General features: G+C 39.2%; 1 protein-coding gene across 7 annotated transcripts in view; it reads left to right on the top strand.

The window, feature by feature from the left end:
- Nucleotides 1-17,135, top strand: part of LOC118406715 (sodium channel protein type 4 subunit alpha-like) — a 72,964-nt gene extending 55,829 nt beyond the window's left edge. For 6 of the 7 annotated variants that reach the window (XM_035806983.1, XM_035806986.1, XM_035806987.1 and 3 more), the window contains 8 exons: nt 754-807; nt 3,617-3,754; nt 7,046-7,055; nt 10,977-11,086; nt 11,424-11,552; nt 12,679-12,820; nt 13,784-14,405; nt 15,167-17,135. In XM_035806983.1, coding sequence (XP_035662876.1) covers nt 754-807; nt 3,617-3,754; nt 7,046-7,055; nt 10,977-11,086; nt 11,424-11,552; nt 12,679-12,820; nt 13,784-14,405; nt 15,167-15,560 — 1,599 coding nt within the window. In that variant the 3' untranslated portion in view covers nt 15,561-17,135. Of the gene's footprint in view, nt 1-753; nt 808-3,616; nt 3,755-7,045; nt 7,056-10,972; nt 11,087-11,423; nt 11,553-12,678; nt 12,821-13,783; nt 14,406-15,166 lie in introns of all 7 variants that reach the window. The other variant, XM_035806984.1, reaches the window with a different exon arrangement.
- Nucleotides 17,136-17,351: the final 216 nt, after the last annotated feature.

Below are 17,351 nucleotides of genomic sequence, written 5' to 3'. Positions count from 1 at the left end.
TGGAGATTGAAAATTGAAAAAATATGTCTCTGAATTTAAGTTACTAAGATTCTACTTCTGTTCCTGGTGTGTTCAACAGCAGAAAATGAAATATACCTCATTTCACCAATGTGTTACTGTAAATGCATTTAATTTCGCGTGGATGTAATTTGGCGGTAGAGGGAAAAAGGACTTTTCGCGGTGGTTTTAATTTCACGGTAACACCATAGACTGCCGTCTGATACCATAATAGAAAAATGTTCGCGTGGTTTTAAGTTCGCGGTAAGGTGGTCACCGCGAAAACCGCGAACATTAATCCACCGCGAACATTTCTGCATTTACAGTATGTGATTTTTTAAAGGGATTTTGAAATGGAAAAAGCTAAGGCGAAATCACAGCAACTACCTTGTGTTGTAATAAGTAAACATTAAGTTTCCTTAAGTTGGTTTTGTATGGAGGACTTTGACCAATCAAATTGCATGCACTGCAATTTCATTTATTTCACAACTTCTCTTGATGGACAGCATCTTTTTGTATCAAGTTGAACCCTTTTTTGTCCCTGGTGATTGTACTGTAATATGTATCTTGCATATAGATATGGATACAACTTTTTGTATATATTTGTTTTAGGACTGATGCATGTACATATATATATATACAGAGAGAGAGAGAGAGAGAGGGACGAAACATTTATGGAATTTCATTGTACTGTCATCAGACCACACCATAATGCAGACTTAAGTGTCTCAAAGTAACTTACTCTTCTTTTTTTAGGCAACATTTAAAGGATGGATTCAAATCATAGAGCATGCAGTAGATGGTACCGATGTAAGTATGACCCTTTTAATGTTGTGTTTACAAGATATGCATAATCGTTTTATTTAGTATTTGATCATACTGCCGATGTGGTCCCTTACACTGGAGTACAGTAGTCACTGTACTTCGAAGCGGCTCTGTCTAACATTTTCACACTGGCAAGGCTGCATACATTGATGTCCTTCTTTACACACTCTTTCCAAGGTTTCATTAGTCTACCATAACCTCTGTTACCTGGTAACTACAATTTGGAGATGGTGTTGATGCTGAGCCAGATAATCTAACATGTCTATTTCACCAGAGTTCCTTACCCGCATATATAGCACTTATAAAGTCTCAAGTCTCACTAAGTCAATGTCCACAACAAGGGGTGGGTACCGGGTACTGGGTCGCTGATTGCTGGCCTTTTCTGACTGCCTGCATGGAAACGGCGTATGAAAGTGATATTAAAAAACGATTAGCCATTCATCGGCCTTATTAACACACACGTTAGGAATAATTCACAACTCTGTGAGAGGCAATTCGCATGTCCGCTGCAATCATTTTACAACACGGGCTTCAGATGGGGAAACCCCCGTATGTCATTCGCTATGCTGCCCGCCCGAGCAAAGGCTTCAGAAATGTCGAAAGAACGTCGAACTGTAAGTTTTCACTTCAATCTGTATTTTTAAAAAGCCGTTTGACCCCGAAACCGTTAGAGAATTGTCGGGTCAGTGCACACGGGGCGTGACAGTGCTATGTCCGGTGGAGATGTGTGCAGTTTATTAGCCGTCCATGGAAGCCAGGAAATTCGCACCTCCTAGTTAATGCCCTAATCGTTTTTTAATATCACTTTCATACGCCGTTTCCATGCAGGCTCCACAGGGCCGGCAATCAGAAAAGGCCAGCAATCAGCTGGCCTTTTCTGTTTTGTGGAGTATTTGACCCCCACTGGCGTTTTAAAATCCTACAAGGCTAACTACCTCTGTACTATTGACTGTAAAACTTTGTAGAAATGACTATAGTATAGACTCCACTCTACTTCGCTCTTGTTATTTTCCTCGACCGGTAAGCCCTAAAACATGTGAATGTCTGATCATATGATCTGTTCTTTTTCCAATAGGTCCAACATCCGGTCCACCGATTTTTTTCATTTCCGTTTTTTCTGGACCAGTCCAATAAGAAAAACCCACCCCTATCTACAACCAAAGTTTAGCATGCAGAGCATCTGAAGATGTCTTGTTGCAGATCCATCTAGTAACTAGAAAGGCCGACATTTGCTTGGGAGCAAAAACAGCATATTGCAATCCATCTTCATGCCTATGCCCCCTCACAAGAATGGACTCTTCCAGAACACCCCTAGCTATGCAAAATGGACTGGTCTATGTGGCCCATTTTCCATTTATAGTGCTAAAGCTACCCCAATACCAAATTCCAGATCAGTTGGCTTTTTCATGACACAGGAAGCAAAAATATACATTTTTGGTCAAAAATAGCAAAAAATTCCAAATTTAACAATTTTTAAGTGATGCACTCCATATGCGTGAATAAAGCCCTGTGGCCACATACCGCACGCACCTTCATACCAAATTTCAGACCATTTGGTTTTCATACATAGGCACAGGAGCCAAAACTTAACATTTTTAGTCTATAAATGGCAAAAAATCCAAAAATTCAACAATTCAAAGTAATGTATACCCAGAGTGAAAATGAAGTACTGTGGGCACTTGCCAGACACACCTTCATGCCGAATTTCAGGTCATTAGGTTTCTATACAAGGGCTTAGGATCCAAAAATATACATTTTTAGTCAAAAATGGCCGAAAACCCCAAAATAACTAATTTTTGAAGTGATCTTTGAAGAAAGTATTGATGAGGTCCTGTGCTCATATGTTCAATGCACCTCTGTACCAAATTTCAGGTCATGAGGTTGTAATACCACGGCACAGGGGCCCAAAATATATATATAAAAATGACCAAAACCCCTAAATATCATAATTTCTAAGGCCTCTATCAAAAAAGTGAGGAAAAAACGCCTAGGGGTATTTGCTATCCCTACCTCCCTGCCAAAGTTCAGCTCATTTGGCCCAAAAATGAAAAAGTTGAATCCATTTGAAGATTTGGCAGGAGAAGGAGAAGAAGAAGAAGAAGAACGTGAGAAAAAACCATATATTGCAAATCCATACTGTAGTGTGGATTGCAATATAATCATGTCAATTCAACGGAAGGTCCAAGGCAGTAGCTGCCCAACTTTTATGTAATCACAGTACTGTGTGTACCTGCCATTTTGGATCTGTCTGTTGAATAGTTTGTGCATCAGAGTTATAGAATGATGTAGCAACTGCAATAGTTGCCATTCCAGCAAATTTAGTTCTCTTTAAAACTTCAGTTTTCTTTCAAGATGGGACACAGTTGTTGACTATACAATATCATGTATATCTCTAGTTGGGCATGTGGTACAAACCCCCTATGGACCCTACTTGATCTTCAATGCCATGTAGACCAAGAGGAACATCACTGTCTCCATTCAATTCTTGAATCCTCTCAAGTCGTTGCTTGAACAGTCCTGTCAGACGAAGATTTAGCTTACTTTGCAGCCCATTATTTAGACAATTTGTGTGCCATATTTGCAGGGAAAACTGGTGCCACTAATGAAGGTTTGCTGAGCCCAATGTCTAATTGATTGATTGATTGAATGTCTAATTTCTAGTCGACCATTCTATTTGCAGCCAATTTTACAATGTTCTGCCAATATACTCGGTATTACATGGCTTTTGTATAGAAATTAGTTCTGTTCAACCAGTATCACTAAATTCACTGTCTTGTTGTCCCCTCTCTTTCAGGTGGATCTACAGCCCGTGCGTGACTTTGGCAGCATGTGGTACCTGTATTTTGTCATTTTCATCATCTTTGGAGCTTTTTTCACCCTGAACCTGTTCATTGGTGTCATCATTGACAATTTCAACGCCCAGAAGAAAAAGATAAGTATCTTCAGACAATACATACAAGGTTGTGGTAACTTAGATCATAGATACATGTATGTTTGTGATGTTTCTGTCTATTAGGTATATGTGCCTGTAGGCCAAAAGAAAGGGATAAGATCAAGACATACAGTCAAGTACAAGTAGTGTCTACAGCTACATGTATTTTGTACGGTATTTTACTTGAGAATAGCTAAGGCCACAGCAAGTAAGTTTTGTAGATGACATCCTCAGTCTGCAGACTCCCCAATTTAATAACTTAAAGATTCTATTATGGAAAAAAACCAGATGGGTAAAAGCAATATTTTCAAGACTAGTATCACTTACCAAGTTGACAGCTACAGTCATGGTTACCATATTGGTACCGCTTTTATTTCACTCCACCAGAATGTAAGTATGGAATGTAGCCATGGATTGAAATATATTGTTTTTTACATTGTAAAGTCTTTTTTCACTCCAGAGCAAGGCTTTCAAACCACATTCATACAAGAATTACCATAACCAGAATTCATGTTTGGCAGAAATGCATGTGTGTTTAATTCATAACTTCGAGCCACAAGAATAAATTATATAATATGGAGAAGTTTGAGGACATCTGTAAACCTATATAAAGAAATAATGGAACATTTAAACTCCTTACAGTTCTAATGCTGTCAATTTCAGACTTTACTGCCTCAAAAACATGACGTGGATAATATTTTGGAGAATAAAAACATTGTTGCTCGACCAAAAATTGATCATCTTTCCCTGAAGTGGCTGAGTTCAAAGGATGGGGATTTGGGGCGATTTCTAGACATTAAATATACATACATGAAGTGTCCATTCTCGCAGTGGATGATTTTTTTTCAAATTCTATTTTGGAACAGTCCTTTTTTGCATATTATTAAGGAGATGAGTGAAGTGAAATATGCTGAACTTGCTTATAGGCAAGTGCATATACCGACCTTCCTAGTTTCACTTCTACAACTACGGTTATGGCTACATGTACCTCACTTAGTGTTACTTCTTTGACTTACAAGTGCATAATGTATTTTGCCATTTTAGTACTTTCTCATTTTGGTACATGTTCACCATCTCCAGAGGGGAAAATATTCTTTCTTTTTTTCAAAATCAGGCAAAAAATTAATGCCCAGGCTGATGTTATCCATTAGATTTCCTTGCTGTGGCCTAATGAGTAAAACTGTGTCAGCCAGTACTGAGTGGGCAATGACAGCACTGGTGACCTGCTGCTCCCACCTTACTAGTCACTGCTCTCCTAGTGTTACGTAGGCATTCTGCTAGCAGCTTCACCTCCGGGAAAATCGGAGGTAACATTACACTGTTTTCAATGTCTGTCTATTTGTCTGTATGTATGGTGACATTGTTTTGCCACCAACTGTAGAAGGTAAATTGGATGGATTGTGATGATTTTTGATATGTGGGTACTAGGTCTTGGGAAGACAAAGATCAAGCTTGATTTTGGGCCCTCTACCAGCAAATGTGCATAAAGTAAGGAGGAAATTCTATATTTGGAGAGTTTTGCAATACAGGAAGTTGAGATGAGTGACCTGTAATCTTTAACCAAGAGGAACATTCATCGACATGAAGACACAAATATGGGTCAAATTTTCATAATCAATGTGAAATCCTATAAATTCATTAGTGGTACATTTTGTACATGTAATAGACTTGTGACATGCAAGTTAGTGAAGGTGAACATACATGTACTACAGGGATCGAAATACTTTTTTTTTGCTACATGCAAAATTGCAAGTTGGCAAAAATTTTACTTGCAATTTGAAAAATTTACATGCAAAATGTAACTTCGTCTATACTGTAATGTTCTTGCCAACATCCACCATTCCGTCCTTTTCCGAATTTTGCTGCTCAGGACGGATAAGAATTTTGCCCATTCTGTCACATTTCACGGACGGAAATCGGCGCATAAAAATATAGACAGAACTTGAAATTTTGGAAAGATATTCACATAATCAGCACGTAAGTTTGCAGCAAAGCTGAATTTGATTATTTATAACACCTACTGACGACCGTTGGCTAAATTGAGTCGGCAAATTTTGATCACATCTAGTGAAGCTACCTTAGAGAGTTATTGGCAAAAGCAAGGAATGTCGTTCTGTCAAAGAGTAGGGTAGCTAATTCCTCAGTATTTTTACTATAGGCCAATTATTTTCAACATGCAAGATTGCAAGTTCAGAATAGTTTTACATGCAAATCTCCAAAATTACGTGCAAATTGCAAGTTAACTATGTGTATTTCGAATACTGGTAATACACATATATATCATATAAATGTCCATGTCATTTGTATTTGATAAATAAGGAAATGCTCAAATAGCATTCTGCTTAAGTTCAAAGAGTTCACAGTTATCATGTGTAATTTGGGTAAATACACATTCACTGGATGTAAATTGTGTTAATTACAACCATATTTGCAGGATTGGAGGTTTGAAAAAAGGTCTTCAAATTCATTTAGGTTTGCGTTAGATGAAGCCAAATTAATATGAGGAGGTACAACAAACATCTAACTCTATTATATGAAGTACCACAGTGACTGTCATCAGAATTGACCTGATTAAATATCACAATTGGACATGCCCAGGCATTGCTTAGGCCTTGTTTCCACAGCACAGAAACCATTGGACAACCGACGAGCGACCAGAAATCATTGGTTATTGAGTGGCCATTGGAAGACCTTTGAGATCATTCATCATTCAATTTGACAGACCTTGAAGATTGTTGAGTGCTAATCACAAGATCTATCTCAGTCTGTGGAATCCCCATTCTATTGCAAGTTTAGCAACACAAGGTGCACTTGCAGGTGTCACAGAGTCGAGTGGCAGGGGAAAACTAGCTACCGCTTATTGTTTTTGATGTCCAAGACAAAGAATGAGCAATCACCAGTGTGTAAAAAACCTTTCTCATATCAGCATAATTATGTTCTGACAATCAGTGCTACATGCATACATTACATGTAAGGTTAAACTGGTTCAAAAGAATGTTCAGCATTACAGACCGAACTCTCACCTGCACAACATTGCACTAAGCATTGATGTACATGTGATGTTATCATGTTGCTACTGCATTGGGATTAAATATCAGGTGTTAAGTTATCCATACAAAACTTACCCTTTGAGTTTCCTTTTCATGACAATGTCATGGTACATTTAAAACATCATTAATTTAGTTGCATTACCTTTAAAAGTATGCATCATTTTGATATTAAGAATTTACCATGTCAAGATGGAGAACCATTGACCATTAAAAGATCTGTTTTTCCCTATGGTGCCATCACCCAGGAGACGGTTAGTTTGATTCAAATTGTTACCATGGTGACGGCATGACGTAGCATATCCCTCAGTTGGAAATTACAAAACAGAAATGGACAACATTTCTCCCTTGTTTTTTTGCAACTTATCATCCCCAATTAAAAAAAACCTGAATGTGGAACTACAGTATAAATGTGCACAATTTGAAACCGTGATCCCAAAGCATGATGGGAAGTTGCCTGCCTTTGAATTAGTGTCATAAGATATGAAGTTAGCTTCTTCAGCCTCAGATTTTTTCACTCTATACAGCACTGGTGAAAATTAAGACCTTACATGTATCAGTATAATGCATGGGAAAGCACTTGGTTTGAGAGACACAATGTATTCTGTCGTATGAACGCAATGGATTTTCACACAGCCCTAAACCCTCCAGGTGCCCAACTGATACCTGCCCCTTTACTGATACTAAAACACCCCATTAACACCCCCCATTTACCATTACATCTTCATCTCCTGTTAATGTAGGTCATCTACAATGATACTGAACCTCATGAGATTGATAAACCATACTTGAAGCCATGTTGGCCTTATTCGTACCTAACCTAAGGATGTTGGGTAGTTGTCGATTTTGTTCATATCCCAGTTTTACTGAGAAAATACCACATATGGCGCAGTCAGCCTCTGTATCCAACATCACAGCCTAATGTTACTACACAGGCAACCATGTTTTAATCAATTCTTGAGTATCTCAAGTAAGAGGTAAACATATTAAGATCCTTTTTTGTGCTTGATGTTGATCCATGAGGGAAATCCATCAGCTTTGCCACTTTCACATCCCCATCTAACCTCCCTCAACATATTCGTATTTATTTGTCTTCATTACATATGTACTAGTTCTTTTTGTATCATCTGCAACCTTCACAAACATGTACCAATTAGAGGGACTTGTAAGAAATGAATCATATTAGGAAAAGATCAAGGAAGGCACAGAGCAAATAGGATTTACACGTGATTGTCATGGGTTCATGCGGCAACGTTATAACGGCATTCTGTGAAATTTTGCTTCAGCCAACCAAGGTCACATTTGATGATAGTCTGATGCTCCTTGAAATATGAGTAGATTCCCCATGTGTAAGGTCCTGACTTTCTTGCTCAGCACTGTGACTGACAGTTTGCAGCCAACCTTGAGTGTCCTGGCTGTATTCTGTCAATTAGGTGGCTGTTGTCAAGAAAATCAGACCAGACTTACACAGAATGTACATGTATGAAATGGTGACTGTTTCCAGACTGTGTTCCCATTACTTACAAAAAGAAAATCTCATGCACATACAGCAGGGTTGGACAAGTCCAAAAGTCTGATTGTCCTAGACAAGTGTACATTTGTAAGTGCTGATTGGGCAAGCTCTTTTCCATGACAAAAAGCATACAACATTGGTGATACAGTAGCCTAATGAAGTGAAGCAGGCAGTCCAAACTGTTTCCTCTTTGTATCAATATGACATTGTAACTTCAACATTCATGTCACTTGAATGCTGTCTGATGAGTGATTGAGTAGGAACTGCATCATCATGCATGTGGTTGATGGTGAAAGTCATTAACATTTCCTCATCCAATTCACCTAGTACATGTATATACTTGTTACTTTTCACAGTCATGACACCAGCCATTGGTCATCACAGGGAAACACAGTCAAACCTGCCCAAGGGACCACCTGGTCATTACGACCCCTTTTTTTCGGCCCCCAAATTTTTTTTCCATTCACGTAAGCATTAAGCGACCTTTTCAAGACAACCACCTGTCCAACGCTACTGCCAAAAATTGGGGCTGCACAGGACCGAATCTCTGCCCATAACAACCACGTCATTTTCAAGCTTGAGGTGTCATCGATGTTTTATGATAACTAGCGTGTGCCAAGTTTACGTCCGATTTTAACCACAATATAATGTTCAAAATAATATGACGGATCAGGGCTCGTGGATGCGACTGGTTTTAGTCCCATTGCGACTGGAATTTTAAGGATGAAAACTATATTCTTCGGACTAGGGTTTTTCGATGAACATTTACTTTGTTTTATTGCCATTAGTAAAGTGACTATTCTATGTAAATAATTTTTGTTGTAAATGTACTGTGCTGTACCACCAGTTCTGTTGATCTCGAAATCCCATCCAACTGCGACCTTTAAAGTTTAAACCTTTACGTGCATATGCGTGTTGTATTTGACATTTTTTAAACACCTCGCTGACGTATTTCTTTGCGTGCATGTGCTTGTTATTTGCCATTAAACACCACGGAAACCAATTATACTATGCCTCGGGCATGTTGTGAGTTGCTATTCCTCAAACCTCCAAAATGCGCAGGTCTTGAGCAGGTTTGACTGTGCCATCCATTGCTGGAAGTGAAAATGCACAGTAAAATGTCATTTCAGAATTCCGAAAGGGAAAATTGTTCTAAAAGGTCCTTTGTCTGGAAATTCTAAGTGGAATGATTTTCCACCAGCAGTAATTGATTCCTTAAGTCAGTTGTTTGTTGCAGTTTACATTGTAGACACTAATATACCAAAGTGTTGGTTTATCTATTTGAATGAGATAACACAACAGTTACTGTACTAAGTGACTTTCTAGCAGCAAAAAGTTGGTGTGATCGTTATGCCAGAAAAGTTAGTGTAATTACAGTGGCGGCAGCACTCAGGGTCAGGAAATGGCGTTTCAGAGAGTCTTGAGTTCAACATTTTGCCTGATGTCGAGTCCCTTCTAACAGCTGGACCAGGTGCATTTGGCACAGGACATGGTGAAAATATGTTGTGGGAGCGTCGGTCTCAAAAACCTTTTGAACTAATAGAAATGTGACTATCAAATTTAGCTTAGTTTACAAGGCTGAGTGTAACCGGGTCCCCTCAAATGTAGTAAAATGACGTTTCAGAGGGTCAAGATTTCAAACTTTTCTCTGGACCTCCCTAGCAATGGCTTGCAGCTCCTGTGCTCACAGCGACAATGGTGAAAATTTGTGTGGGTGTAAGTCATGGACTTCAAAAATCTGTTTCTTTTGATTAACAGAAATGGAATTAAATTGCCTTGTCTGCCAGCAAAATTCATCCCTCTTAATACAGAAAATGGTGTTTCAAGAGAGTCCAGACCAACCTTGTGATAGCTCATTGGTGAAAATATTTTAGAGGCATCTCCCTTGATGACCAGTAAGCGTGAGCTCACTGAAACCATGTGTCCTTCTAATAGAATTGCCATTAAACTTAGCTTAGTCTGGCAGCAAAATCTGCCCCCCCAAACTGCAGGAAATAGCATTTTAGAGAGTGAAGATTTCAAATTTTTCCTTGGGAGCATGCCCCCAGACCACCCTAGCCGCTCCATGACCCCCCCTCCCCCCATACGAAATTTGCTGCTGCCGCCTCTGTTTTACTAGTGGTACAAGCATTAAGGACAGAGTTATAGAATGGAGTAACAGAAAAAGAAAAGATTCATCAAATGTGAAAGCGACAAATATTTCAAATGGTGAGAGTCAAAAGGTTTTTATTGTACAATGGCTGCCAAAAGTGACGTGGCAGCTGTTCCTATCCCTATCCTATCATTTCATCATCCATCCAAAATCTTGTCTTCTTGGCTGCTTCCAAACTTTTCCTGCTCTTGTTGCTGTTGCTCCTTTGTCAGGTTGAACTGTAGTACCATCCTTCATACTCATATTCCACATAAAACATGTGACTTGTTCTTCATCTTTTGTCATGTCTATGGAAAGACTCTTCCTTTTCAACCCATCAACCTCCTTTGTCTACAATGTCCATATCTGCTTCCCTATCAGTACCATAGATGTATGTACTGGGCATTCACACTCATGTTCAAGTCTTGCTACTTTCCCTTCTTCTATTCTTCTATAATTATGTACTACATTGTATGTCTTAAGTTGGTCTTATGGACTTTTGTGTTTTTGGATTTCTTCTGTGACAAGCAGGAGATGGGTCCAGTGCAGACCTGTTCATGACTGAAGACCAGAAGAAGTACATGGAACAGATGAAGAAACTTGGCTCCAAATCCCCATCAAAGGGTATTCCCAGACCAGATGTGAGTGAAGTATATATAATGATTTAATACCCTATATATTGGCCATGTTGATTGTCAAATTTCAGGTCATTTGGCTTGAAAGTGACACATATGAATCAATATATTATTTGAAAATTTGACAGGGAAAGGAGAAGAAACATCAAGAAAATGTATGTGGTATGATTGAAATATCATTGAAGATATTTCAACCATACCAGTCAGAACTGCCCATCAGGAATGTTCAAGACATGTTAACTTAGGTCTTTTAATGGGGGATCATTAGTCATTTAGGCCAAAATGCTGTATGAACACTATTAGGCCTGACAAAAATGGCTTGTTCCATTTTTTACCTTTGCAGAACAACTTTCAAGGATTCTTCTATGATGTCGCCATGACGCAAGCATTTGAAGTGGTGATCATGGCGTTCATCATGTTTAATATGCTCACCATGATGATGGAGCATGAAGGATCAAGTCAGAAGTTTAAGGTAAGGACCAACAGGTTCCTGACAGGGAAATCATTTTCTATAATTACTGGATTCTCATCACGATAAGAATCTTTTTTAGCATTTCCTCATTAATATTGCAAACATAATACAATGATTGTCATACAGTTATGCAGATGATATCCTAATCATCACGATTTTCTCCTCTACTGTATAAATGACATCCTGTTTGGTAAAATTGTTAACTGGACTCCGATCTATCTTACACTAGGGAAGATTCACAAATATACACACAGACGTATGTGACCTTCATGACAAAGTGTATTCACTCAGATGGTCTCATACCGGAGTCCCTCCCAAGCCTCAGTCCGCATGCGTCGACTGTTCCATCGGTGAGGGGGGGACTCAACCATTCTAAATAAACTAACAAAAATTGACCTCAACATTTTTCAATATGTTAAAGCATGTTATGATTATAGAATTCTCGTCATTCAACAGACGGCTCGAAATACTTTTTTGCACTGGTGCAGGTAACATTGAAAATTACCTGCACCAGACAAATTTTACCTGCACCACTCTGAATTTAGGAAGTACAAACTGTATGGATCATACTAGAATTGTTCAGGAACCATTGGTTTTTTTTAATACTTTATAGGTGGTAACAGCCAATGCAGCTAAGAACAATCCACATGCACTTACATCATGATAGGACATTTGATATGTATAAAACACGGCACATGGACCAGTGCAGGTTAGGTGCAGGTAGACACCAGAAATGCCTGCACAGGTCCAATTTTACCTGGACTAACCTGCATATGCAGATGGTATTTCGAGACCTGAGAGATAATGTATTTCCTCATTAATTGTGCAAGTGCCATCTTCATTATGATGATCCGTCTCGTATAAAAACTGAATTTAATCATGGTTGGGAAACCCTCGTTGTTGAGCTGAATTACGCGTTTTCTGAACGATTTCTGAAAATTTTAGTATTCATTTTTTTTCACTTTGAATGGTAAGACCTACATGTACCACTCTGCAGGAAGACAATATCCCAACGGCCAAGCTAGAAAGAGTTTGAGTCAATTCGGCTGGAATACATTGTATTGTTCTCTTCCCCTCTACATGTGGATCCTGTATTGTATCATATCCGTATGTGTCTCTTTTCCAGGATATCCTGGAAAAAATCAACTTAGTCTTCATTGCCGTCTTTACCGGCGAGATGGTGTGGAAAATGATAGCCTTCGGGCCAAAATACTTCTCACAAGGCTGGAACATCTTTGACTTTGTGGTTGTGGTGATGTCTATTATCAGTAAGTTTTGACCTCTTTCAGTAAGTCCTAAGTTTTGCTGTCATTGCTAAGCTAGACCATGTAGAAATTTAATTGACCATATCATCATGAACATGTATGGTGTGCAACATGAGTATTATATTATAGTGCATGGAATATTAGAAACTTAGAAATAGTTGACAAACTATGGCTTTACAAGATAATCTTATTCTGCCTTGATTAAATCCTTTTTTCATAATCACTCAGTCTTCTCGTATACTTTAAGTAGGAACCCATAAGGAGGTTTTATGAACTCATGAATGATGAACTCATAAATTCATTGGTGAGACGATTGATTGATTTCAAGATGACCACACCCTTGAAGTCTGTCAGAACATTAGTTCGTCTAGATGTGATGAACTTACAAAGACTGTAGAAAGCTGAAATCACACCTGTATGTGTCTACATAGGTTACCGGTACATGCCAATTTTGATCCCTATATATTTCCAGTGGTTCCTCTTTTACAGCTGCTAGAATATGAAGGTAGATTCAAAGCCAAATATGTCTCATACCCCACTCCACTTTAGCAATGAAAAAAGAAAAACTAGTTGGATTTCAAAAATGAAAATAAGCATAAGGCATGCACTTTGATACAGTTTCAGTCTCCTAAAATAGCTAAAAGTTGGTCTGGGAATTTTTTATTGCACGTTAACCTGCACTGCTCTGTGCTTCTGAAGGACTTCCAAGGGTGTGGTCAACTTAAAATCAACGAAGTCACTCATAATATTCTGAACAAAAAATTGAGACATTGCAGTCTCGAGGAGATATACTGCAGCTTTACCTTTGGGCCAAATTTCAACTCATTTGATGATAAAACAAGCTTACTAAAAAACTATTTTTGCAATATGTTTTGACACGCCCTCATAGCCAAACAACTGGTAACTAACATCGCATGACTGCCTTTTTTGATACCCTAATGATTCCATGCTATTTTCACCTCCCAGCCCAGGGACTGGAGGATGTGATGGCGGCCCTACCCGTACCCCCCACTCTGCTTCGAGTCATCCGTGTTGCCAGAGTTGGCCGTATCTTAAGATTAGTCAAGGGGGCCAAGGGTATTCGGACCCTCATCTTTTCCCTTCTGGTGTCTCTGCCAGCTTTAGTCAACATTGGCCTCTTACTGTTCCTTATCATGTTCATCTACGCGATCTTTGGAATGATGAACTTTGCCCATTGTAAAAGAATGCAGGGTCTCAACGAAGTCATAAACTTTGAGACCTTCTTTAACAGCATCATTCTGCTGTTTCAAGTCTGCACCTCTGCCGGTTGGGATGGCATCCTAAACGGTTTACAGGATCAATTAATTCCCACGATCAACGGTACAACACCAACAAAGGAACAAATTGATGCGGGAATACTCGATGATATTGACAAGTGCTGGAGCTTATCCAGATACACTTACTTGGGAATATTCTTTTTTGTTTCATACCTAATAATGAATTTCCTGATCGTCGTCAACATGTATATTGCGGTGATCTTGGACAATTTCAGCGCCGCTACGGAGGAAGCCGCAGGGGGTGGCGTCACAGAAGATGATATCGACATGTACTATTCTCTTTGGGAGAGGTAGGCATCTTACATTTCCTCACACAGGGGGATAAACTGGGCACATTTCATTACTCCACACTAAGGGATAAACTGGGCACATTTCATTACAGCACACTAAGGGATAAACTAGGCACATTTCATTACTGCACACTAAGGGGTAACCTACAATGTGGGCACATTTCATTGCCGCATGCTAAGGGATAAACTGGGTTCATTTCATTACAACACACTGCTTTTTATGTATGGATCTATCATCTTGAAATCAACTCACTCAGGACCATTTGGGCAGGACTATGTGTTAAACATTATGGATTGTTGGACCTGACGATGTGTCCTTGATTGTAAATGATATGTCCTATCCAGATTTCAGCAGGTATGCACGTGTATGGCTCCAGTTCCTTCCACTGCTAAATTTGTTCTTGCTGAGAAAATGAAAAAAAGACTTTCATTCAAAGTTATCATCTTTTGTCCACTTACATGTATATTAGGCTGGAATATGGATTCTTTTTCCGACATGAAACATCACAGGTCCAACAGAAATAGATAGTAATGTGACATGTTGCTGGCCCATCAACTGGTCTATCACTAACACTTTCTTTACACTTCTGTGATAAGCACCATCAGAGTGTTTGGCTGTTCATGTGTCTGCAGTTAATACCATTCATGCTGTGACACGGCTACAATACACTCTAATAGGGACAACATATTGTTACAGCAGAGAAATGAAGTCAGTGTATAAGAGTAATTTTTGCTGATTTCTGTCTTTTTCTTTGTTGCAGGTACGATCCTCATGCCAGCAAGTACATCTCTTTGTCAAAAATATCGCAGTTCGTCCACCAGTTGGATGATCCACTTCGCATAGCCAAGCCCAACAAGATCACTCTGGCCTACCTGGACATCCCCATCTGTACAGGTGATCGGCTCTACTGCAAGGACATCTTGAAGAGGCTGACAGAGAGGGCCATGGGCACGTTTGATAATGACAAGGAGGCGGTAGATGAGGAGGAGGAGGAAGCTGTGACCACAGACCACCCTGAAGATTACCAGCGGATCGGCTCCACTCTCACGAGGAGGCGTGAGGAGGTGGCCGCCATGGTGATACAGCGTGCTATCCGTAAGTATGTGCTGAAACATGATTTCGACAAGGAGCAGGCGCCGCAGATCATTTTCTGATGATCACATGACTATGACAACGATAAAGAAAGTCAAGAAAGGACATCAGATACCGTGACTTGAAGCCCAAGAAATGAAACGGTATATTAAATCTAATTTCCACAGTCTTGTCAGCACATGTCCAAATGCTGGTGCAGGAGACCCAGTAAGACAAGAAAGCAACATGTCCCAAAGACAGACTCTATGGCTATTCCAAAACAACACTCAAAAGAAGGCTCAACAAAAGGAAGCGAGATTGCTCCTTCCAACGAGAGAGGCTCTGTTCAAGTTTCCTGCTTGAAAGCTTATTGAAAGAAGTCCAGCTAGGACGTGAATCTCTACATATTGTACAAATGAAAATCAGCTACAAGCTTCCAAGCTCAAAGCTCAATAACAGATATCTGCACTAAAAACACTCCACGGAAGTAAGTGACCACATGATGGTTTCCATTCAGTCACAAGATCTGCATCCATCTTGAGGTCCTGTTAGGTGGAACTGACTTGTGGATTACTTCACTTCAGCAGCACATCATTGCAACATTTCTGTTCCCAATTCTCCATAGTAGGTGCAAGATACATTGATGGTATGAACTTCCCGCAAAGTGTTGAGAGAACTCTGAGATGTGGATAAGTCTGCAAGAAGAAAATCTTGCATTCAATATTACACAAGACGCCCATTTCAGTAAGCACAGACTTGTCTTCCATCACAAAGTATTGTCAAGTTATCAATAAGATGCGACTGAGTACAATATATGCAAATGAAGTCCAGAGGATACTAGTTGATCTGCATGCAACAAAGAAGCAAGCGATGGAAATGATGCATTACGTGAAAACATGACAAGGAACAGTATGTGAATTTATGGCACTCCGTATGTACTGTGAAGTACAAGACAGTCCGATTGTGTATTAGTCCTCCACTAAGGGCAAAGCAAATTCGGATTTATTAACCAATAATGACGTCATCTTCAATTGTTGTTCAGAACTCATTGTCTCAATTTGAACAAGCCAATTGAAAACTAGCAATGCTTATTTACTATTCAAGAATTGCTGTATATGTGTCTGAACTTTTATTGGTGAGGGAACTGCACCAAGGATAAAGGACATTTTCTACGCCTGTGCAAGCAAGACACTATAGAAATAAGTCTAAGGCAATCATTGTGTCCAATACATTGACTTCCTGTGTGCATAAACTAAAAATAATACCTACCAGAAGACAATATCTCTGTAAGGTACTTTGCATAGTATTAAAGGGACAGTAAGCACTGAGTAACCAGCCTGGGGGGTGACATATATATATTGCCACAATAATGTATATGGCTTTGACGGTTGAATAACCGCTCCAACATGATCTAAAGGCGTCGGGGCAAGCCCACATTCGTCTTAAAGCATTAACTGCATGCAAAGAAAATGTTTTATTTCCTTAAAGGCTTTCTATGCAAAATTTTAATATACATTCTCCATTATTAGCTAGCTCTAAAATAGTCCACATAGATAGTACTGGGTAGTGTTGGTGGTTAGGTTCAGCAGTATAGTATATAGTAGCGACCATGACACTTTTTACAAGCAAATAAATTTCCTTTTCTACATTAAAGTACACATGAAAGGCTCTTTGTCCTTCTTTAATATTGTTCTTGTTGAATATCTAATTAAAAGGAATTAACGATATATCCATTGAATTTAAAAACAGTATTTGGGTATTTGGGAATATAAAGTCGACAGACAGTGGTTTCTAACTACTACAGTCAAACCTGTATAAAGTGGCCACCTTTGCATAGCGACCACCTGGCTATTGCGGTCACTTTTTGTTGGTCC

This window comes from Branchiostoma floridae, chromosome 19, assembly GCF_000003815.2.
Source record: "Branchiostoma floridae strain S238N-H82 chromosome 19, Bfl_VNyyK, whole genome shotgun sequence".
In the NCBI taxonomy this organism is placed as follows: domain Eukaryota; kingdom Metazoa; phylum Chordata; class Leptocardii; order Amphioxiformes; family Branchiostomatidae; genus Branchiostoma; species Branchiostoma floridae.
Note: the sequence above shows the minus strand (reverse complement) of the source record. Positions and strands in the feature narration are given on the sequence as shown.